The sequence below is a fragment of the Nesoenas mayeri genome, assembly GCF_963082525.1.
Source record: "Nesoenas mayeri genome assembly, chromosome: 18".
Lineage (NCBI taxonomy): Eukaryota > Metazoa > Chordata > Aves > Columbiformes > Columbidae > Nesoenas > Nesoenas mayeri.
Window position 1 is genome coordinate 12063639 of NC_137566.1, and position 23753 is coordinate 12087391.

The 23753-nt window shown below is 46.1% G+C and overlaps 2 protein-coding genes across 2 annotated transcripts in view; one reads left to right on the top strand and one right to left on the bottom strand.

The window, feature by feature from the left end:
* Positions 1 to 1601, top strand: part of NEK6 (NIMA related kinase 6) — a 48773-nt gene extending 47172 nt beyond the window's left edge. Inside the window, exon 10 of the mRNA XM_080355812.1 lies at positions 582 to 1601. Within this exon, the coding sequence (XP_080211938.1) occupies positions 582 to 692 (111 nt within the window). The 3' untranslated portion in view covers positions 693 to 1601. The remainder of the gene's footprint in view (positions 1 to 581) is intronic.
* Positions 1602 to 2189: 588 nt separating this feature from the next.
* PSMB7 (proteasome 20S subunit beta 7) lies at positions 2190 to 22880 on the bottom strand. Its single transcript, XM_080355928.1, has 8 exons — positions 22795 to 22880; positions 22609 to 22702; positions 22307 to 22404; positions 21866 to 22006; positions 21277 to 21392; positions 15170 to 15228; positions 4362 to 4513; positions 2190 to 2917 (listed from the first exon to the last, which is right to left on the bottom strand). The coding sequence occupies exons 1-8, from the start codon at positions 22854 to 22856 to the stop codon at positions 2806 to 2808; spliced, it is 834 nt and encodes a 277-aa protein (XP_080212054.1). The 5' UTR covers positions 22857 to 22880; the 3' UTR covers positions 2190 to 2805.
* Between the last annotated feature and the right edge of the window lie 873 nt (positions 22881 to 23753).

The following is a 23753-nucleotide window of genomic DNA, read 5'->3' on the forward strand; positions in this document are numbered from 1 at the left end:
TGGTGCCTCGGGGGTATGAGCAGCTTTCAGAGTCTGTATAATTAAAAGCTACAATCTTTCATGTGCACAATAAAGAGGGTTGGGAGGTGGGGAGACTTCAGCCCTTCTGCATTTTATTTATTACACATAATCAATGACCAGTTTTTCTTCTTCACAAAGGTTTTCAGGAAACACTGGTGTTTGGCAGCCCTGCTCCAGTACTTTAAGATACACGAGTGCTGTTCAGACTCGGTGCATTACAGCCGCTGAAGCGCCCGGTTAGCGGGTTGGCTGTGGAAGGGGCGGCGCAGCTGCGGTGCAGAGCTCAGCTCAGCATCCCCGTCTCAGTGCGTTCTCCACAGAGCCCCAGGGAACCCCCCATAGCGCTTGTAACGGGGACCTAAAATCCGCTGGGGTTTGTGGTGGAAAAGGTTGTTCCTGGTCCTTCTGTCGGGTGGGGACAAGGACACGCTGCGACCGCCCGGGAGCGACTGCGGCCGAGGCTGCAGCTCCTGCCCGGGACTCGGCGTCAACCGCACCCGTTGCCTTTCCCGGTCGGAAATGCGCAGACCATTCACATTTGCCTGTTTTCTGTGTTGCAGCTGCGGGAGCTGGTCAGCATGTGCATATACCCCGATCCGGATCAGAGACCTGACATTGGTTACGTGCACCAAATAGCAAAACAAATGCACGTGTGGACCTCCAGCACATGAAGCGGCCGCGCGCCACGAGCCAGCACAGCTTAGTCTTACTTGAATTATTTTCTCAGATGAAACCGACTGGTGCCTGGTCACTCAAGGGAGGGTTGAACGCTCGTAGCAGGTGCTCCACTATTCTGCAGGTTATTTGACAGGACTCTGACACGGTGGTCGTGCTTTAAAGTGAAGATTCTGTGAGGTATTGCAAGTGATTGATTTTTTTTTTTGTTTTTTTTAAGGCCAATAACATGTTACAGATGTAGATCATTTAATGGTCCTTTCTTAAAACTGTCGTGTGTAATCTAGGCTAGATGATATTAACAAGGTGTCAGCGTTTGACACACCCCTTCTATCTTAACTGTAATGTGAACTATTGAAATAATTCCTTCAGTGAAATCACTTTATACTAATGTAAGAATTACAGTAGATTTTGTGTAATTTGTATAACTGCTACTTTGCCTCTTCTGCAAATGGTTAATAGCAAATTCAGTTTTTACTTGGTGTATTTTAAACCAGCCATTTATGTGTTTGTATTGATTCCCGTCTCTTCAGACGCAGGAACGGGGAAGGTTGGGGGGGAAACACATTTGTTTCAAGATATTTTTTTTTTAATTGAAAATGTAGAGTATTTTGCTGGTGCATTTATCTGTTAACTTGGCTACAGCCAGAGAGAGAAGTTAAGCCTGTACCTGGGGAAAAAGAACAACACGCCAAACCAACCCAGAGCGAGTGTTGCTTCTGCAAGTGATTTCTCTCTTTAAACTCATTTCCCATTTGGCTTGGGTCTTTCAGACTTGTTCTTGGGACAAACGAGGGCTTAGCTAAGCCAGCTAGCCCTTGGTGGAGATCCTTCACAGGCTCTGGAGTACCATGAACTGTAGGTAAAACGGTGTTTTAAACACTTGGAAACATTTAGAAAAGAAAGACGTGAAATGCTTTGTGTATCTGATTCTCCATAAGGCTCAGCCCCGTCTGTTTAACTGTGAAAGCTGATCTACAGAATGTGAATTTTTATAAAATCTCAACCTGATTTGAAGGAGTCATCTTCTTTACATGGAAATTTTCAGCCAACTAAATTCATTCATTGAATCAATGATTTGTTTCATTACTGTCCATGAGACCCATTCACTGCGTTAGCACAACGTGGATTCACGTTCAAGTGTTTCCATTTCAGGCCTGTGGGGAGGACGGGGCTGCACGGACAGGGGGCTCGTGCCAAAGCGTAGACGTGTGTGACAGTTCAAACGCAGCCTGTGCCTGGTTTTTCTTAGGAAAAGCATACAATCCTAAGGTTTTTTGGAAGTAAGATTAGGGTTCGGGGTTACATACATATATATGCTTTTAGTGGATTTCTTTTTTAACCTAATGTGCTCTACTTAAGGGAAAACTGCAGTGCCATCCTCAACTACTTCCTGCCCAATTTGGAAATATTTATATAGGGTAGCAAAGAAAAGCTCTTAATTGCTGTGAATAACGTTGGTATCGTAAACGCAAGGTGCCATCTTATTGAGTCTTCTAAGCAGAACATTGAGCCGGCTGCTCTCAAGAGGTTCAGGAAATGGAGCTCAGCAGGAGCCGGCGCTGGAGCCACCAATGGCTCCCACCTTCCTGCTCCCCCGCTCGCTCCCCATTCTGGAGCCGCTGGGGCCGCGCTCCGACCCCGCTGCACCGCAGCTTCTCCTCGGGGCCGCGGCCGCTCGTGCCCGGCGGGCGCTGGGACGCGGGAAGGAGCTCGGGGAGCTCGGCTCCGGCTGAGCGTCCTGACAACTCTGGTCACTTTCTTGCTACGTAAAATGTAGTTGTGCTTATAAGTAAATGTACTTCAAAAGGTAATTTTTTTTTTTTTGCAATTGTGCATTTTTAGATAAATAAAAAAATGATTTAAAAAATAAACACCTTTGTTTAAAAAAAAAAAAAAGTCCAGTATTAAGGAAAAAAACCCACCACTGAAAACAGCCCTAAAACTGCATCACACAGCCCACAGCACCAAAAAGAGCCGGTAAGTGCTGCAGTTCACATTTTCAAAGGTGCAAGAAAGGAAACCAGCACTACATAAAAACAGTAACAAAGAGAATGGTCAGAACCCTCTTTATTGTGTGAGAGCTGGAGCGCCGCCGCCAGCACCGCGTCAGGATGTGTCCATGGTCTGCACCGTCTCATCCACCACCTCCAGCTCCAGCAGCGCCACGTTTTCGGTGAGAACAGCAGTCGTCCCTTTCTCACACTTGTACCGGCCGTACCTGTTAACGACAGAGGTGGAAATGCAGCTGGCAGGTGGTAACACACAGGAAACCCTCTCTGCAGGTCTGAGAAATAATCAATCAACTTTATCTAGAAATTTCCTATAAAAGTCCAAAGTAAGTAAAGGAACTGCGGTTGCTGCAAAAATCTCAACTGATTGCAATAACTAATAAAGTTTCAGATAAATGAACATTTCTAGGAAACATGGTAAAAAATATCTACATTACCAAGTCAGTCGTAAGGCTGCCTTACAGAGACATGAGATCTCATCGCAGTGTGGGACATTCCTCACTCAAGCAACAAGCTATTTATTGAAATACTAGAATAATTTTGCCAGTGGGTAAAAATGATTGGGGTTCTGTGACAAAATGAGCTAACAGTGAACACAAAGCCTGTGATCGAGCCGTGCTTCCGACCCTGAATGCAGGAGTCTCAGCCTTTTTGTCCATTTACAGAGCAAAACCCAAATTCTCGCTTAAAACGCGTAATAACCCCTGAGCTGGCTGAGGAGCCCCAGGTCCCCGCTCAGAACGCAGGGTGAGGACCGGACGGGCCGCGGGGCTGCGCCCACGGCAGCTGCCTCCAAAAGATGGGAAAACACAACTTCTTTAAACTACTGGTTTGGTAGTGGATGGAAAAGTTGCACAACGTGTTAGACACACCATAAAAATACATATTGCAAAACCCTTGAGCTGTCTTGGGGGCTCTAATTCCACTGATTGGGCAACATGGTTCACAAGCCAGCTCCTGGAGTTCTGCTCACTGTGGAATTTCCTCACCTGTGTCCCAAACTGTCAGTGTGACAAGACCGCACGACATGCACTGAAACGGGACCTCGTTCCCAAAGCGTTCCAGACTTCAACACTCGTGACATAACATTTAAAGACTCAGAATTACTGTGTTAAGGAAACAAGTGACAGTCACGTCACCTTAGCGGAGGGTTTACAGCAGTTTCAACGCTCCGCGGCCCTTCCCTGCACACAGGGTGCGTGCTCTCCAGCCAGGGGCTGGAAAAGGCCTCTAGAAATGGACTAAAACACAACATGGCAGTCACAAGTTTTGGTTTTGGGGTCAGACGGTGCTCCCCGAGCTGAGCGGGGGCAGCGGCGCAGAGGGGGCAGCGCTGCCGCGTGGTCCCGACACCACACGCGTTTCAGCGAGAACACACAACACAACCCGCGTGTCTGCGCAGCCCAGGTGTGACACTTCAGGACTTTTCCAAGCCGCGGAGCACCCCCAGTGTGGGAAGCAGAGCGGCTGTTCCCTCACGCGGCTGTGCGCACCATCAGCAGCCTCGGCTGCACCTACAGCCACTTACTTTGTTTTCTTGTTTAGCTGAAATTCAATATACAGATCTAGAGAATACTCTTAACAAAACCTAGTATTATGGAAAATGGGAATTGCTGGCAAGAGCAGGGTAAGGCACAGCTTAGGAACACCAACCTGTCCCCTTTCCTGTTGGCCACATCATATGGACGGAGGAAATCCAGCTTGCTCTTGCTGATGACGCAGATGTCGATGTTGCTGCCGGAGCCCAGGTCGTTGTAGATGCCGGCGGCGATGGCGTCCCGCACCAGCTGCTTGGCCTCCTCCTCCTGCGGAGCAAAGAGTCGTCACTGCACGCAGTGGCACCTCCCAGGCACGTCTGCGTGGGACGGCGGAAACCGCGAGCTCAGAACAACGAGCCACCGGCACCTTCGCCCTCAGCCCCACAGCCCATCGACCGCACCGCTGGACACGGGACCGGCCCAGGGACAACGTCCAGCACCCGGCACGGCGCAGCCCCGGCAACGACAGCCAAGGGAACAAGGTGAAGAACTTTACAATTTTTATCTTCCAGGCTTTTGTGCCCAGGTACAAGTTCCCTGTAGCGCCCTCCATGCAGCATCCGTGTACAAATTACACAGACACACTAGTTACAAACTTCCCTTCGGTAGCGACTATTTCATTATCCTCCATACTAGCAAAATTATTTCTATAATTCTGTGACACAGCTTGATTTGCAAAAATCATTCAGCTCATCTTAATAGTAACTGTGTTGCAAAGCAGCTTTGTAGCGACCTGCAGCTGGCTCGGTTTGTAATTCCGGTCCTGAACGCAAGGGCAGAAAATTTAAAGGAACCTGCTAAAAATCCTGCTCCAAACAGGCACCTCTGACAAAGCAGCACCCGCTGCACTGCGCTTCTGCCACTGGAGCGAAACAACTTCTGCTATACACTTCAGAAACTTCACAGGCAATTAAAGCAAAGTACACATTTAAGGTCATTCAATGCATACTGTATTTATACATTTCAAAGGTGTATTTCTAAATTACTTTGTACAACTAGTAGCATCATATTTGCAACAAAACTAGAACAGAAACTGAAACAGGAAATAAACCTCACTATTTTTATTGCTTCTGAAAGCATGCACTAATTCCGCAGAAGCAACATTTGTTTTCCTACACGTTTGGTAGCTCTGCTTTCTCTAAAAAGGGCAAATTCGCAGCTGCTGGAATAGCCACACGGCACCTGCGCGGGTCAGAAGCCGCACCTGTGCAGGTCAGAGCGCACACGGGCCTGTGTTACACGTGTAGCGTTCGGATGAGTCTCTTACAAGGAAACCTCTCAAATTCACCACACTCTCCATTCACATATTACACACATCGACGCTGATCTCCATTCTCCTTGGCACCGCTGTGCCCGGTCGCACAGGCGCTGGCTGCGCGGCGGCTCCGGGCACGGCCGGGGATCACGTCTCTGCACAACACACACACACTCCAGTCCTTCCAGTAACCTCCCCAGTACACACCAGAGCACATAAGACCCCTCAGTTTCTGTCTAAGGAACTTACTTGAGAACTCTGCCTAGAGCACGCCTGCTCAGCACACCGAGGATGAGACCCAAGGACGCCTGTGAGCTCAAACCTGGCTCAGCTGTGTCCTCACGTCACTCAAAGCAGGAGCTGCTCAGCAACCCCAACACGGCTGGAACCAAATCCCACGTTTAGCGCCACCGCTCCTCACTGCTTCGCTGGTCCTCCCCACGTTGCAATAATCTGCCACTAGACACCATGAACCAAAGCAAATACTCAATGCTGGTTCTGATAAACACAGCTTTTAAACATGTCCCTCATTTCCAAGGCCTGGGTGCCCCGGGAAAGCTGCTGGACGACGGCTCCGCGCCAGCGCTGCATCGCGGTGCTGACCCGCGCGAGGGCGCGTCGTGCGAAACTACAGAAACAGCATCAATTCTCATGTCAGTCCCAGTTTTATTAGTATTACTCTTTAAAACAAGAACAACCCCGAATTACACACCCTGCCACGCTGAGCAGAACAAAACAGCCGTGCTGTAAAAATAATACCTGTACATTCCTTCAGTGAGTCAGTAATATAACTCGGATAGCGAGCGTCCCTGACCGGCCTGAGGACAGGCTGCTCTCACCATCTCGGTGCATGCTAAGGGCACCTTAGTAATAGAGTGAAAGTAAATATACTAAAATAAAACAAAAAAGTATGTGCAGATATGATTAAAAAGTGGTAGCAAAGCAGAATAATCAAGCTATGATGTGAGCTGTTAGTACAAGAAAAGCAGAGCAGCTTAGGAAAACTAACGCAGATTAGTGGAGGTTCATTCCACTCTCCCTTTTAATCTGATCTTTTTTGGGCTCCAGTGTAAATCTCACAGTCCTCTCGCTAATTGATTTTTCTTTTTTTTTACTTTTTTACTCTATCAATATACTGTTATCAAAACAGTCTTAAAAATATCGAGTGCAGTCAGTGGAGCTCACTAGGGCTGAGAAAGCCTCACACGCGCTTGACACACGGCAGCCTGGGTGATGAACCTGGAGTGGTTTTAATTACAGCAAACGCTGCTTCAGCGCTGCGTTCAGTTCTCCCCCCTTTCCCTAACGCAGAGAGACGAGCAGCCAGCCAGGACCGCAAAGCGCCGGCTGCTCCGCGCCCCGCGAGGGCTGTGACCGCATGGGGCACGGGCTGAGCATCAAAGTGCTGACAGCGCCGCGGTGCAGGGCACCAGCGACCACTGCAATAACTAATCTTAAAAAACCCTCAAAGTTCAGGGTATATAAAAGGAGCGCTTCCTACTTTATGGCTGCAAAGACCAAGCTAACTGGGAATGTCATCCTCTGGGGTCCGGGCTGCTGCTTAAATGAGATTAGGGCAGGAGTGATGCATCGCGACCGGCGGCGCTGACAAGCGGCGCTTTATGGCGCGATCTGTTTGTCTCCATCACCGCGGCCCCGCGCGTCCCAGGACTCCAATGTGCGGCTCCATTTACCAGCACATGACAAATGGGCAGCGCTTGTAAAAGGCGCAAAGAGGTGCAGACCAGCCGTGTAATGGTCACTGCAGATGTACCGCGGCGCTCGAGGGGGAAAACAGACCCCAAGTTCATTAAAGTGACCAGTAATGGATCTTTCAAAATGTGTCTGAGGAATAGCGCAGTAAAGGCTAAAATAAATAACTCAGCATGGAAGGCTAATCTGAAATGGTGTTTGATAAATTATTTATAACACAGACAATTGTCTGCATTTAATATTGGAGCCACTGGTAGCATCTTTAAAAGATGATTTATGTGTTGCAATGCCATTAAGCTTTATATGGGCCCACTGCTGGCTATAAAGTCTGCTGAGATTTAGAGAATGAGTTTTAAACTGTCACTGCAACATCATAGTAGATAGAGACTGTATTAAATCTTTACTTTAAACCTGTTATCTAGAGAGTTGCATTTTGTAGACACTCAAGAACTGATAGATTGCCTCTGTACAGCTGCTGCGGCGCGAGTCCCAAACAGCACCAATAAGGAACTTTTACACATTATTCTTCTATATGACTTGAATAAGTTTCTCTTCTCCATTAAAACCATTTCCAGATTTCAAACGCTACTGAAGTAAAAAGAGAAGAGTTTCCTACAGAAGATGAGGATACTCCTAATCACATTAACACTACCTTTGTAACAGCTTTTAGACAGGTTTATCATTATGTCTCCAGCAATAATGGCAGCAGCTGGAACACCTTTGTCAATATTATTTCCTCGACATTTTGTAAGTTCACAAACAAGTTCAACAGGAGATGTCTTTTCCAGATTGAAAAACTTATAGAATGGATTCTATGTTTTAATTCTTACCTAAGTGAGATGAATTCCTTCTGCGGGTCACTGGCACCCTGACGGATACTCGATGCGTAGAGCGGTTCTCCAATAGAAAGGCTTATCAACAGTTTGGAATGCAGCACACGACGAACGTCAGGATAGAACGATTACCACAGTGCGCAACAATTTTTGTAAAAATTTTAAAAAATCACGTGATTATCACAACTATTATTTAGTAGTTTCTAAAGCAAAATGGGGGAAAGTGAAGTAACTCCATTATTTGTATGTTAAATAGCTAAGTTATTTTAAATCAAGGTATGTGCATCATGTTATTTTCCAGGTCTGGCTCCACAGTCTTATTTAACAAGGCTGCAAATTCAGAAACGTTACTTTCAGTTACTTGCAGGAAGGCAACTGAGTTCTTACACAATCGTACCTGCGTGCGTTCATTACCAGATAGAGAATCACAGACCAGGTCACTCTGTGCTGCGCTGGGGGTCAGTTTTGTTGTGCATAGTATGTTAGTCTATGTTTATTTTTCTAACTGTTTTCTACTATGAACTTTCCAAATAAAATACACCTTAGTCCCTAATTATTATTCTCGGTGATTACAGCTGTTGCGATGGCAGACGCCTGCAAGCCCGGGCTCACCACCGCCTCCCCCTTCTGATATCGTACACCACACAAGTATAATAAACCATGTTAATATTTCATACCAGTGTGAAATATGCTGGAGTATCAATTCAACATCTGCTGTCTTTAGGGTACCGGCATCCCGCAGAGACACTTTCAATTTGTAATTGAGTTCTATACTGAATTAATCAGCAGTTTATCTTTTTTAGTAAAATAATGTCTTCCCCACTAACCTGGATTTACATTAACAATTTATGCCAAATTACCTGCCAAGGCAAGAAACTTATGTGATTCGGAACTACTATTCAATAACATTAGTTCCTATATGTCATTCCTTACATGCACATTAGTACAATACATATTTCCAATGGTTCGGAATTAAATTACAAGTTCCTCTCACAACTGCGGGATTTCTTTTCATGCTATTCCCACACTCTGAACTAAGAATTAATATGAAAATTCATTTAATTCATCACTTCCTGCATCTGGGTGAAGTTCATGTTTTCCTCGGGAGCCGATTCTCGCAATAGAGACGTCTCTGGGCAGCGCGGAGCTGCGCGCGGCGCCGGCTGCGAGCGCCACCGGCCGCCCGGACCGCAGCTCCCGCACGGCTGTCCCGGGACCCCGGCTCCCGCACCCCAGCTCCCGCACGGCTGCACCGCGACAGCGGCTCCCGCAGCCACCGCGCAGCAGCTGGAGCGCAAACCACGCAACGGGTGACACCGGGAATCACTGCGCGTTGCTACTGCACATCAAGAAGTGAACATCCAGCTGTAACACATCTGCCTTCAAACAAAGCAAATCTCTGTTCGTATGACTATGACTTTACTCCTGAAAAAAGGAAGCAAGGGAATGAAGCCCAACATTTTATTTGGAAAAAGAAGTGCTGGGCCCTCTGGTACTTTTTCCTTCCTAAGACGACCAAACGCTCGGTAAAAGCCTCTGGCAGGAGGGGTCCCCGCGCCGGGCCGCCCTGCGCAGACGGGACCGCGCTCGGCCCGCGGCCTTCATGCCACGGGAAATATTTTCCAGTGTGTTTTGCCCGTGTTCTGCAGTTATGGCAGAGACACAAACTGAACCATTTAAACTGAACACCTGCTCCTGAGAAATGCATCAAAAATAATTACCTGTCCTACACCTTACCCTCTGCAGTGAAACCATCTCTGAACACAGAGCCCTGCTTCCCACCAGCCTGTCTCCATTATTACCCACAAAGTTCAAGTGTTACTTCTGTAAAGGTGAAGAAATTGTTGCTCTTTGTCAAGCAGCAAGGCCTAATTTAAACTAAGGCAACATTTATTCCCTCCATACGGGCTGTACAAGGGGAGCTGGCGGGAGGTGCTCCTGGGTATCACCGGTGACTGGGACTGATAGTGTTGGCCGGTTCCCACCTGATTTCTGCACAGAAATTGTGCTTTGCTGCATTCAGAAAGCGCAGCCGCCAGCACAACCCAGCCGCTCCGGAGCACGTCCCGCCAGCACATCTTACATCAGCCTCATGGTTCCTGTTCAACGTCATTTCACAAAGGCGCAATTCCATGGAAGACGACGAGAACAGCGCTCGCTCTCGGGCGTGTCAAGCAGGAACCGCGTTATCATACAATAATTTTCATCTAATCAAAAAATAAGAAACAGCACAAGAAGCTTTTGCTTTCTGGATGACTGTCTGCACTAACACCCGATATTTACCCACGGAAATTCCACTCTCTGAAGGAGACAATAATACAGGTATGTAAAGAAAGCCTGAAATCCGCATCACCAGGAGCTCGTCAGAAAAGGCACTGAAGATATGTCACCAGCAGTCCCGGTTACTGTCACTGGGTAATGAAATCAACAGATACAGAGAGCACAGAAGCGCCAAGTACTTATATTTGTTCATGGAATCAGACTTTTTTTCCCCCATTTACTTAATCTCCGTGTTTGACACCACCAGGGGTTCAAGTATCTCAGGCGGGCTCTCCGGCTTAACTCCCACAGCCCGGCCTGATGTGCATTGTCTGCGGGCCGAGCTCAGCCCGCGAGCCGCGCAGCACGTGGGCCCCGTCCCGCGGAGTCATTAGAGCTGCGCGTGGCAGCTGGCGGGATTAGCCCTGCGCCGCACACCTGAGCCCCGCGCAGGGACCCCGGCGTCCCCATCACCGCCGCTAATGAACACGGAATTCATATGCAGCTTGTCACTGCTCTTGAGCCCCGAATCACACAGATGCGGGCTAAATAAGACTGATGAGACAACTATGGTTGAAGATTAGAGAGTTTTGACAGTGTCCAAAAATAGCTCAGTATTATTGTCAGTAGTTAATAAATAAAAATAATACTATCATACTGAGGGACAGGAGGAAATACGAGCACAGGAACATTTGAATTATCTGTGTGGCAGCTGTTTGAGAATGGAAGAAAGTGACATGTTTTTGTAATATTTTGTACTAAGCCTGATTTATATTTTTACTGAAATAAGAGGCACACGGTGGAAGCTGAATTTACAGTGCTCTCCACTTTAACAGCACCAGGACCAGGGGTGCACAGTGGCCAGAGGAGGGAGGACGTTCCTCAGGCTCGGCCTCCTCACCTGGGATACAGGGCTGCTTGCAAGCACCTCAAAAATCAGCGGCAAAGCCAGGAAACAAACTGCGGACCAGAAGAGTCCCTCTTACTGTTCATCTGCTCTCACCCTGCACAGGATGGTTTGTTTGCATTCAGGACCACTTGATCTATTATACCATTTTTTAGTGTGGCGGGAAATGAGTGGAAATATAATCTCACTGTTTTGAGGGTGATCTATTTTAGAAACACTTATTAAATATCTGCCAGACTCCCTCCTTCCATTTTCCCCACCTACTTTGTGCCCCCAAACTCATTAAACAAAGATTTGCTTCCCCTTCTCGGCCATAGTTCTGCTTTCTGCAGTTTCTACTGGTACCCTTCCCTTTGGATCCTCTTTTTATTAAATCTGGCTGGTTTGATGAAATGCAGAAAAGAAACGAAGCCACAAGCAGACTGGTTCTTTGCTGGAACACGAAGCCGTTGCCAGAAGGCTGCGCAGCCTCGCCGTACACCAAGCAATTCTTACACAGACAGAAAGCTTCTACTTCTCAAACAACAGAAGCCAAATACAGAACAAAATATATAATACCCCAGTCTCTCTGGGAATTCAACAACCACAGCACAGATAAATCCAGAATTCCAGCATTTAATAGTGTAGACGCGTCCTCCCAGCTCGTGATGGTTTCCATATTCACTGACTTGGAGTATTTCTTTGCTATTGTTTAACACCAGAAGGCGTAAGTGCATTTGCAAAAATCTGACTCTAAGGTTTAAAAACCATGTGGCTATTCCATTGAAACGCTATTGAAAGAAAAATTGGCTGCAATGAAAGATCTAAGCTCAAAACACTCTATTAGATGTGCTGTTCTTCCACTTACGTTTTTTAAAGTAGATCTATAGCTGCCCACATGACAGATTAATATTGCTCCACAGTAGTTAGGTGCTTGGCATTACATTTTTGAAGCACCTACAGGCCTTCAGGGCTGAAAGTGTTCACATCTTCAGCAATCTATAATGGTTCCTCTAGAGGCCAGCACTTGCTTCATAATGAAACATGCCTCCATAAATCAGAGTGCAGAAGTAGCACTTGTGTACGTCACCATCCATCTTGGCAGCTCCTCTGAAGGATGTTGGGTAAAGATCATCTCCCGGCATTGCAAGCAGGGAAAGGACCATCACAGCTGGCACCGATAAAGCATGTGCTACTTAAATCTGAAGACACACTAAGCCTATGGAAAAACCCGCATCCTGCTGGTACTCGCGCGCCTCGGGCGCTGGGAGAAGCCTCGGCAGCGCGTCTTCAAAAGGCAGAGCCAGGGCTCCAGAAACCTGCAGAAATTGGCTAAGCCTGCAGTCTTTTTTTCAGCTGAGCATCTTCAAAGCGCAGGATTGTGACCGGGGGGCACGGCAGGCGCGGCGGCAGCGCTCGCCTGCAGCTCCTGGCAGCTCCCGACTTGAAATTCCAGCAAAAGAATTTTTCAAGTTGCTATTATTGCCTGTCATGGATTTATAAATATTGTGCAGTGTCTGCTGTGGCACAGCCCTCCTGGGACACGGCGCATGCCAAAAGCGTAACGGAATGAAAAACAGTTCCTATTCTTCAAATAAATGCTAATTTCTTTAACTGTGCTCACACGATGCATTTGGTGATCAGCTTCAATAGTACAGAATATATATCAGAGGCAAAAAAGCTGATTGTCTTTTCCAGTAGTATTCAGCTGCTACTTTCATTAAGCTTGTTTAATTACATTCCAGATGCTAATTTGCAAGTCGATACCAGAGGGTGCAGGACAGTTTGCCTTTGAATCATTTCTCTGTGATGTGATGGTCTTGAAGCGCAACCCTACCCTGCGCAGCCCCGCGCGACACCCACAATTACTGCAGAGAGACAGACTGATCTGACACAAAAATACCAATCCTCTACCCATTCTATTAATTTAATCTCCAGGAATTTCATCATCATTGCCATTTCATAGCAAATTTTATGTAAAATAGACATAGTGTACTTCAGATTTAATTTGCTTTAATTTCAATAGAAATACCATTTGTTATTTTGTTACTTTAATAGGGGAAAAAAAAACCAACACAACACATCTGAGTGAACAGGTAAATATTTTAAGTTCACAGCCGTATCGGAACATGAACAAGTGTTCAAGGGGACAGCTGAGCTCTACCACCTGAAACTCTGCTGCTTTAGTTAATCTGGTCACCAGATCGTTAGGACGGAGCATGGAGTGCAAACAAAGCAAGGGTTAAGGTCCACGCAAGCCTCGAAGATCTAAATATCCATTTCACCAAACAGGCAGGCTGCATTTCTACACGCTTATTATAACAGTGAATATCTGCTGCCATTTATGGTTGTGTATGAAGACAATTTAATTAGGATGACCTTTCTCAATAGGAAAAGTTGGAGATTTACCAATTTTTGGTGCCTTTTTTGGTTGCTCTTACACAAAGAATGACTTAAAATACAAGCTTGAAAAGCAGCTGAGAATAAGATGAAATTTTTAGTTTCCCAGCTCTTTGACATTTGTGTTTCTGAAAGCAGACTATTATGCTGTAGCTGTTGATGCCGAGGATTTGCAGCCTGTGTTTTCAGCGTGAACAGCACATACCCCAGCGCACAGCCCTGGATGGACACACGGACTCTGTCGTTCCTACAGGGCACGAGGGGAGAGGAAAGGAGCAGAGTCCACCTGTGCCCAGCGGTTCTATCAGCACATCGGGTCACGCTACTCAAAACAACTGAGGTTTTGTAAATCAACTAGTATTGTACATCACATTTCTTCAGGAGAGTTTGCAGGTATGACAGATCACTTTAAATGTAATTAACTCATTTCCTAGAGGACTTGGGATCACCTGCACACACAGTGCGGTCAGGCCAGCGCCAGGGGAGGAAACGACCCTCAGCGGGCACCACACGAACATCAGCAACATCTGCAGACCTTGCTGAAGCCCATCAACCGTTTCCGTTTCTGTGCTATTCACTTACACTACGTAGCTATAAGATTAGTTCTGTCTGCACTTGAAGCTCAAATGATTCCAACTGCCAGTGTTACCAGGCATTTTTAAAAGACTCGGTTTTCAATTCTGTGTTTGATTCTCAGTTTTTCCTTTCCTGTGAAAGTCAATTGGAATGAGAAAGGCTGAAGAGATCAATGTGGTTTAAAAAAGGGCTTGACAGCGCTGAGGCATTTCACAAAATATGGTCACAGGAAGCCCTTTAATTGTTTTGGGTTTGTTTTCATCAATCACCTGCAGATAACTGGATTTTCACTGTTTAGCAGGCACTGAACACCATGTAACTAAGTGTAAAGAAATACGGTAGATAATGCAAAAATAATGTACCTCATACATTCATGAAAAATAACTGAGTAACTTAATCAGATCTTAATCATGACAGTCCCTGAATGATTCTCTATAATGAACAACCAATCATTTCTCCAATTGTCATTGAGATAGTCAGCAAAACACAACCCCAAACCTTATAAATCTTCTGACAATCAGCTTTTAAGTGAATATTAGAAACAGAAGTGCAGTTACCAGTTCTGAACATACCAAATCAACTGGAAATCCAACTGGTTCCATATGCTACTCAAAGACTTTTTGTTGCTTTTACAATCACACTTTCTCTTCTCAAGACTGAAAGAGAACAAGTGACCACTGGGGGGAAAACCGCAACAGCGACTGTGCAGGGACGGGTAAATTACTCAAGTCAACGGTAATTGGTAAGTTGTATGTTTTTAAAGCCTTCACCTACATTCAAATCACACAAGTTTTTCTATACATACATTTACATGAAGCTACATTTCTTTCCATTTATTTAACCCATCAATATCTACGGCTTTGCAGTAAACTGACATTATTATATTTTAAGTGCAGGGAAACTAGAGCAGATTTAACTTTTTTAAAGCTTAAAACACTTTAAATTCTTACCGTCATGAGAATTATTGAGGGAAAAACAGTGAGGCTTAAAAAATGTCTTACCTCCATGTCTGGCTTGTATTTATCCTCAAATACTGCCATAGCTGCTAAGGATCCGGAACCTACGGTAACACAAGCAGGACACTTATTTAGCCAGTGTATTCAGATACAGTATTTTTTTCAAAAGACAACAAATATCAGCAGCACAAACTAGACTGAAGTCTAGCTTAGCTTACCATACACCTTTTAAACCCAGCACCTCGTTTAATCCTGAATTCGTAGCTGTAACAGCACAGACTTGTCTCAGTCCCTGTTCCAATAGCCTTTTTCTTGTTACTATTTTGAACACCAAGACATGGAACTGAGGTTAGAAGGAGAGAACCGAGCGCCAAGTTTGCGATTCCCGCTCCCAGCTCTCCTGTCCCAGTGCCGTGCGCGGCCACGTTGGGTTCTGACACCCCACACCAGAACCGCAATGAACAGGCCGCTCTAACGAGCTGCCCCGGCACCGAGCAAACCAACAGCACTACGAGCAGCCGCTGCCCTCGCGGTATTGCCCGTATCTACTTCAAAACACTTTATTATGCATTTACTTTGTGCCGTTATGTTTACATTGAACAATAACAACGGAAGAGACAAAATGACAGACGTGAAAACGGGAGTTTACCGTCACTTCTCCTAAAGGACACAGCGCGGGAGCGGGGTGACCAGGAGCCACCTCTGCCCAAGGTCCTGTAGCTGCAGAACCTTGCTTTCCGTAAATTAATACAAGCAGTACAATACTGTTTGGAACTGTAAACCTGCTTTGTTCAGAGTGAATCTTCAGGAAGATATCCTGTCTGTCTATGGCCCTGACCATTTTTCAGAGACCGTTACTTTTGGGGAGTGAATAAAGTTACCTGCAATTTTTTACTCCAATTAGAAGATTTTTTGGCATTTATTACTTTTTAACTTGTTTTGCATACTGCTATCTGTTTAGCTGGGTCACGCAGAAAGCCATATTTTCTATTTAAAATGATTTGTGTATATCGCTTGACCACCTCAATGGTTCAGTGAAAGAAAAAGGCAGCGATTAAACAGTTTCAAATGAGGTGTCCTGCTGATTTTATCAAGTCTGCTGAATGTATAATGAAAAAGGAGAAGCTGACAGTGACACTGTTGAGAAAATACAGACTACCTTATCTCAACCATTTAAGGAGGCCCAATTATAGATCAAATTTAAAGGGTAGAAACGGCAGATTTACAGACACAAATCAATGAACATGGTAATCCCAATGAATATGACAGATATTCCTGTTACAGAATATTGCTGTGGTTGAGGATCATTACCCTTACAGTACCAAATACATCACATCTAAAAGCAGTAGGACACTCTAAGTGTGGACTTGTATTACAGGCAATGACTATTCATTTACACCTTGGAGCAATGCATGACTCCATTTTTTAAATGCTGAAGCTGGGAATAAAGAAGATTTTTAAGCAACTAAGAGCTGAAATGAACTGCTGATACAAACAACTGGAAACAAAGGGAATTGTACTGATCCTTCAAAAAAAGGTCAAAATAAGGTGTGTGCCAAAACAAATACAGGACTCGAACCATAAAATAATTCTCCTTGTGAAATGACATTGGAACATTTCTAATGAAGGGAAAAAAAGATCTGAGATATTGTCTCAAGCTAAGAGCACATTCCTGCTCCGCTCAAACGAAGGTCGAGCACGAGCAGAACGGGAACCTCAGAGCCAGAGCACAGTCGGACCCTTGGATGAGGGTTCTTTGAAAAACTGAGCGGATAAGACTACAAAATGTGCAAGAGTGGAAGCACAAAAAGCCTGCATTTCAAAAAGCGTCTTAGCAGAAGTCTCATAGCACAGCTAAGTGTGCTCTGAAAGAACAGATTTGTCATCTTGGACAGTATAATGAAAATTCTTCACTCTTACTAGCACCAGATGTAAACACCATGTTTGTAGAAACAAATAGATGTATACTTGAGTTTCTCCATCACAACAAATCATCTGCTGTTTGACAACAGCGATAGGAACTGCTTTAAACACCCTAATGATGTGCGAATATTCACCTGTAGCACGTGAGCTAAGGAAAAGCCCTCGGTCCCTGTTTGCAGCGCTGCTGGGCTGAGACCCAGGCCCCGCTGGCCCTGCAGTAACGGGCAGGGGCGGTCGCCCACCAGCACCGGCACCAGCGTCACTCCAGTCACACCCACCTCCCGCTGCTCCTCAAATTCCACCCACATCCACACAACCCCACCATGTTCCAAGGGGTTGCAGTGACTTGTGAAAGCTTTGCATTGTACCAGGAGAGCTGGCAATAAAACCTGTGAACTGAGTAAACACTGCAAGCACGGTTTGCTTACTGCAGCGCCTATAAAAGCACAGAAAACTTGGGTATTAAGGGTCTATGGAGGACTTGTTTGTATGCAGGGAAACAGCTGTTCTCTTGTCCACATTTCAGTGCCCACCAATAATTCATTTTTAACAGCCACGCTTTGCCTTTATGTGAAACAAGCTTAACAATTCCCCAACAGAATGTCTGGAGAAAGATAACATTCAAAAATTGCAAAACATGACCAATTGGGGATAGATGTTCCCACCTCATACACACAACACCTGATGTAAGGCACCACCAGCCAGGGTTCAGCATTGCTAACGTGCAGCCGTTCAACCTCTCATCTATTAAAACACTCAGGAAAGCCGTGAGATAATGAGTCGTTAAATAGTGTCTGTGAGCTCAAAGCAATACCAAACCAGGTATTTATCTTAGATAACTTCAGTTTGGAATCTTAACAACACACAAACAATGCAGAAACAGGAAATGTTCTTTGTTGGAATTAAGTGTTGGAAGTTTACAACTGTTCTGCGTATGAGTGGTAACGATAATTAAAGTCTCATTGGTAAACTCATCGTATATTTGTATTATGTGACATCCAGGAAAAAACCTTTCAGCTGAATTTTTAGAAAGCAGTAACTACTATGAGTAGTTACACTTCAGCCACCTTGGAAACACCATCATGGATTTTACAAGCCGTGTCAATTCCAAAGAATTTATTTCGCATCCATTTTCAGTAAGCTACACTTTGGAAACTAACGCTCGGGAAGTATTAATCTAGCATCTAAATGTATAAAATATCGATTGCCCAACAAATGATAAAGAACTAGAGAAACTGCAGTGCAAAGCTCTGTTGTGAGGCCAATGCTTTCCGGTCTGGTAACGAGCGTGAACCAGGAGGTTATGAGACACTAAGAGATTTTCTTTTTTTTCCTAAGCAGCACTGGTCACTCCGTAAGTTTTCACAACTAAGTTATCGAAAAGAATTCTAGACTCAACTGTTAAACCCACTTAAAAATCCCATCTGGTCTTCACTTGCGCAGTTGCACTGCTTTACTATAAAGTGCAAGATAGTTATTGATACATAGCAAAAAAACCCAGACAACAATAATTCCACCATGTTTTCAATTGCAGTGGCCTTTCTAAAACAGATTAACTAGATCTTTTTAGCAGAACCTTCACTGCTGACAAGTCCCCATTGCGAAGCACAGCCCCTTCCCTGGTCCAGGACGTGTCTGGGGCCGCGGGAGCCTGGCAGCGCGGCACCGAGCGCTTCAATCCATCATGTCAGGGCTCCCTGACAGGGCCGTTATTCACCGCCGCTCATTGTTATTCAATTTGCTGTTCATTCCAGGTAAAAACGCGGTGATCTCCGCAGCCCCGTGGACTGGGATCATTTTTCACGCTGGTTGCCGGGTCTCGCACTGTAGTGCTTGCTCGGCAGGACGACGCTGCGCTGCACCAAGAGCTGATTTATGGATCCGAAGCGCCGCGGGCACCAGGGACCGGCCTGGCCACCCGGGACTGCTGAACACACTGACTGCTTCCAAAAGCTGAGCCCAGACTTCAAGCACTTTCATTTTATGCATGCATTTCATTATAAGTCTTGGCCAGAAGCTTTCCTAGACAAGCCAAGCAATCAGACAATCTTGCACCGTTTGCTGAAATCCAATTTTGTCCTTTGTCAGCATAAAGAGTTTAATTTGATGTTTTCACTCCTGAGTAAGCACTGAGTATCTTTTAAGTCTCCCTTGCAAGGGGGGACCCCACTCAGTCCATCCAAAGCACACTCCAGCTAAATAAAAACACTCCAGCACATTAAAACAAACAAAACCCCAACACCTCAACCACCTTTACTATTTAATACTGAATTTCCAGAAATTAACTGGCCAAAAGCACCTACCCTGATGTAATAAACTGCCCTCAAATCATTTGGAAAAAAATTAATGAACGATAAATTACTTTAAATAAGATTGAAATACAATTCCAAATACCATCTCTAATGTGACGTCCACTACTTTTCCACCTTTCATTTATATGTACCAGCTACTCTTTTTAATAAAATATATCCTAGGCAGTGGAGAACACCGGAGTGTCCCAGGTACAGAAAGGCAAAGGATACCTGTGCTGAGAAGGGCTTTGTTTGACAGCATGGCCAAAACAAACACGTCGTCAGCAGACACAGACCTGCTACAGCCCACAGCAGATCATAGTTTATCATCCATATTCTACCTCCTACTTGTTTGAACCTATTTTGCTACTATGTTACTTTCATAGCAGAGAAAAAGTAGTGGCCAGAATTTTCAGAAATGCCAAATTTTAGAGCTTTGGAAACACGGGCAAGAAAGTAACCATGTACATAATGGAAATTGAGTGACTTTACCCAGGCAATGAACTACTGCTGGCTGGAGGGCCAGCTCTGGGTTTATAGTTTACTGCAACATCGGCTGTAAGGCAATTGTAGGAATCAGACAGTCAGGGTTTTATATCGAAGGCTGAACAATGACACCACATGCCCACCACACGCATTTCCCCTGCCGGTCAGTTCTTCGCCAGTTCCCGCAGTAATGGCACCATCTATTGGTCCCACAGCACCTCTGCACAACTCCTGTAAATCAACCCCATCTCTTGTGCCAGATAACACACCATTCTGTTGAAGCGCTGCTCTGCTGCAGCAGCGCGAAGATCCAGAACAAAAATAAAACCCTTTAACATTTCCAATACAGTAAGTAGGTGTTTCATCTAGAGATGCCAACTGTGAACAGAAAAGGTTTAACTAAAATTAAAGTTTTCTTTCCCTATCACAGAGTCAGCATAAAAGCTGTATCGGACAAAGGTGGAATCTGATCTGCTAACCTGACACTTCATTTTCAGATCAATTTTGTGATATTTTTAGTTGGACCCTACATTACACTCCCATAGCTCTACCAAAGCCAAGCTTTCCTTTCAAATCATTCACGTCTTCAAAATGAAACGCAAGTCTGAAATGATGCAATGTTTTCTTGAGTGATCAGAGAGCAAAAATAATCTGCAGATTTGTATTCTGCTACTACAAAGTACTTATTTCAACATTATCTTATATTCTTATTTATAGCTGAAAAAATGGCAAGTAAGAATACATTTACCAAGAGTGTATACATAGAACTCAAATTATTACCACAGAAAATGTTACGCAGACAGCAGAGCTGGATACTAACACCTAACAACCTGAGGGTGGGCGACAAACGTCAAGTTGACCCCAACGACAGAAAGAACTAAATGTCTTTACTGAGAGCTCTGTACAGCCCATTAACACCAATTATTATATGTACAAGTAAAGCAGTTGTTGCTTCACTACAATGAAGCACCTTCTTGAGTAAAATACAGCTGCTACTTAGCAAAAAATACAGAAATAAAACAGTCTGGAAGAAGTAAGGTGCATGTTTTTCATCATGAAACTAGGAAAAATCCTCAGGCAGAAAGTAAATCCCCAAATGAGAGTTTCTACGAACCATGAGTTAGTATTTTCTGCAAATCAAGCTTCCACGGATTTTTTTTTTTATAGCAAGTTTTTTGAAATCTCACAATTCTCTTGCTTTAAAATATGCTGGAGAATGCACACAGCAATTTTCCTAATACCACATTTTTGGCAGCTTAAATAGTATAATAGTCCATGTTTTTAAAGTGTTAGAAACAGCAGTGCACCTGCCTTGAAAATATGAGCACAATTTTATCTGTGAGGTCTGCACAGCTCCCAGCAAACAATGCATTTTAAGTACAAACACTTAGCATAATAATTCGAGATGTTCAGCCTTTTCAGCAGGCAGCATTACAATACTGCGTCACTCACCCATGGTGACGTAGGGCAGTTTGTCCGTCGATCCGTGGGGGTAGATGCTGTAGAGGTGAGGGCCTGTGACATCGACTCCCCCCAACACCAGGGCAGCACCGATGTACCCCTGGTACCTACGAGCAACGGCCACACGTGAGCCTGCGAGTCCACCACAAAGCTGTGGCTCCTAACACAGCACATGCATTTGAGAATTTTTCCATGATTGTAGCAGCTACATCCTCATAATAGAAAGATAAACTACTGCTCACAGACAGTGAAAGTTAAAAACTTTACTGAAATATGGTATGTTTCAGTGTCAAGAAAAAACACACACCAGGCAATATATTTGTACCAATACAGAGAGAATTCAGAGTAGCTTTCAAGCCTTAAATTAAATTCCAGTATCCAAAATTAAGCTTTTCTTTAGGGACCTCAAAAAACCCCATGTTCCTGTGTTTCCCCATTAGATGCTCTTGGCTGCCTAAACTTCTCAATCTGTTACTATGAAAGCTGAGCAGACCAAGGAAAGATGCTCCTTCGCTGGAGCTTATATCTTATCTGGTCGTTTTAACTACATTGTTAATAAACAAGAAACACGCTCGGTTACCTGAAAAGCATTTGTTTTAGCATTCGATTAGCTGTGACAACTCTTGGAAGTCGCCCAGTAGACAGTGAATGGAGCTCCAGGTTGGAAGAAATCAGCTGAGTTGTCATCTCAGTATCGGCAGCTGTTCCTGCACCACAACAGCTGGAAAATATTACGAGTAAGTGAGGGAGAGGTGGGGAAGAGAGGGGAATCTTAATGCTTTAACCAACAGGCAGAAATTTTTCCATTACACTATTGAGGAAATTAAGTTCTAATACCATTGATATTTTCAGAGTATGAAACAAGGCAGTCTGTTTAAGTGTAAATGAAATACCAAAAATGCACAAGCCTTGCTAATAAATGACAATTTTAAAGTACACATTAACAATTGTTTTTAGCAAAGAGCACCACTAAAAATCCCATCACTGTTACCAATAAGCAATAAACAACTTTAATACTTACTAGATATTAGGGGAAATGAAGTGTATTTTGGAACAGTTCTTGTCAGCAACAACCATTCCTTCGGTCGCCCTGGTGTCGGCTCCGAGCACGATGCCGTCCTGCGGAGAGGGGCCGTTACTCCCGAACCCCCGGCACCCGGGCAGGTCCCCCCGGAGACATGCGGGTGACTCAGCGGGGCCCGGACGGCGCTTCAGGCCGAGCGGCCTCTCCCGGCCCGGAGCCTCCGCAGCCGCCCGGCTGGGGGCAGCGGCCCGGCCCGGCCCGGCCTCCCGCCCGCAGCGCCGGGGGACGCGCCCGCTCACCTTGAACACGACGCCGGCGATGGTGGTGCCGGTCTTGCGGGCCGCGGGCAGGCGCAGCCCCTTCGGGACCAGCTCGGCCTCCAGCTGCGAGTTCCTGCAACACAGCGCGACAAGTTGGCCCGGGCAGGGGGCGCCCCCAGCCGCAGTCCCGCCCGCGCCCGGCCCCGCTGCCCGCCCGCCCCTCACCGAGCGCAGTTGTCGAAGCTGAAGCCGCCGCTCGGCGCCCGCAGCACCGACACCGCCGCCATCTTCCCGCTCCGCCCGCGGGCACTTCCGGGTCAGCTGCCGGCGCGCGCACCAGGGCGGGGCCTGTGCCGGGCCACGCCCCCGCCCGGCCGCTGGGCGCGAAATGGCGGCGGGGGCGGCACCGGAAGTGCTGGGTCCTGCCGCGGGGCGGCCGCGGTTCCCGCGGGGTGGGCGGGGCGGGTTTGCCTGTGCCGTGCGCGCTCGGATCCGCCCGTGTCCCGGCAGCTTTAACCGAACCCTGCGGGTTCCGGAGCGTTTGGCAGCAGCCGCCGTGCCCGGTTAAACACCCACGGTGCGGGGAGACCGGGACGGGCTCCGCACCGCTACCCGCGCTGCGGCACTGCCGGCGCGTCCGAACGTGCCGCTGTCCCGGGGCCGGGACGGACAGACGGGACGGACAGATGGGACGGACAGACGCGGGTCCGGGCTCCGAGCGCTCCGCGTGCGCCGGGGTCGCCCGTTCCTCCCGCGCCTTCGGTGTTCCCCGTTCTAGCCGTCAGTAGTGCTGCGTGGACTGGGTTGCAGGGCTTGTCGGATGGGTTTTGTGACACCTTGAGACTCTCAAAATGATGAGTGAAGGGCAAAAAGGGAAAAAATCCCCAAGTTTTATGTTTAGATCTTAACAAAGCACCTATACTTGAACGAGAGAATGCAAACCGACCTAAAATCGCTGTGCTGTTAATGGAATGGCTGTATGGTGAAATAAAGAAGATAAACGCCCCTTCTCAAAGTCAGGGAAGTCCTGCTGGATGTCAAGATCAGTGAAACTAATTCAGTATTTTCTGGGTAAACTACCTCAGACCTCCGTTACAACTTTTCCTCCAGCTTACTGACATGTTTAAAGGAGAAGCTTCATGTATCCATAGAGAAAAGAGTTTGTGGCAGCTTCTCCAGAAAGA

Bases quoted from the DNA above. Each gene is read 5' to 3' on its own strand.
- PSMB7 (XM_080355928.1), bottom strand. From the start codon at position 22,856: ATGGCGGCGGTGTCGGTGCTGCGGGCGCCGAGCGGCGGCTTCAGCTTC. The intron at 21,393-21,865 runs GTAACCGAGCGT...CGTTGCTCGTAG, and splicing joins CTAAAACAAATGCTTTTCAG to GTACCAGGGGTACATCGGTG. The intron at 4,514-15,169 runs GTAAGACATTTT...TTTGCTCCGCAG, and splicing joins AATACAAGCCAGACATGGAG to GAGGAGGAGGCCAAGCAGCT.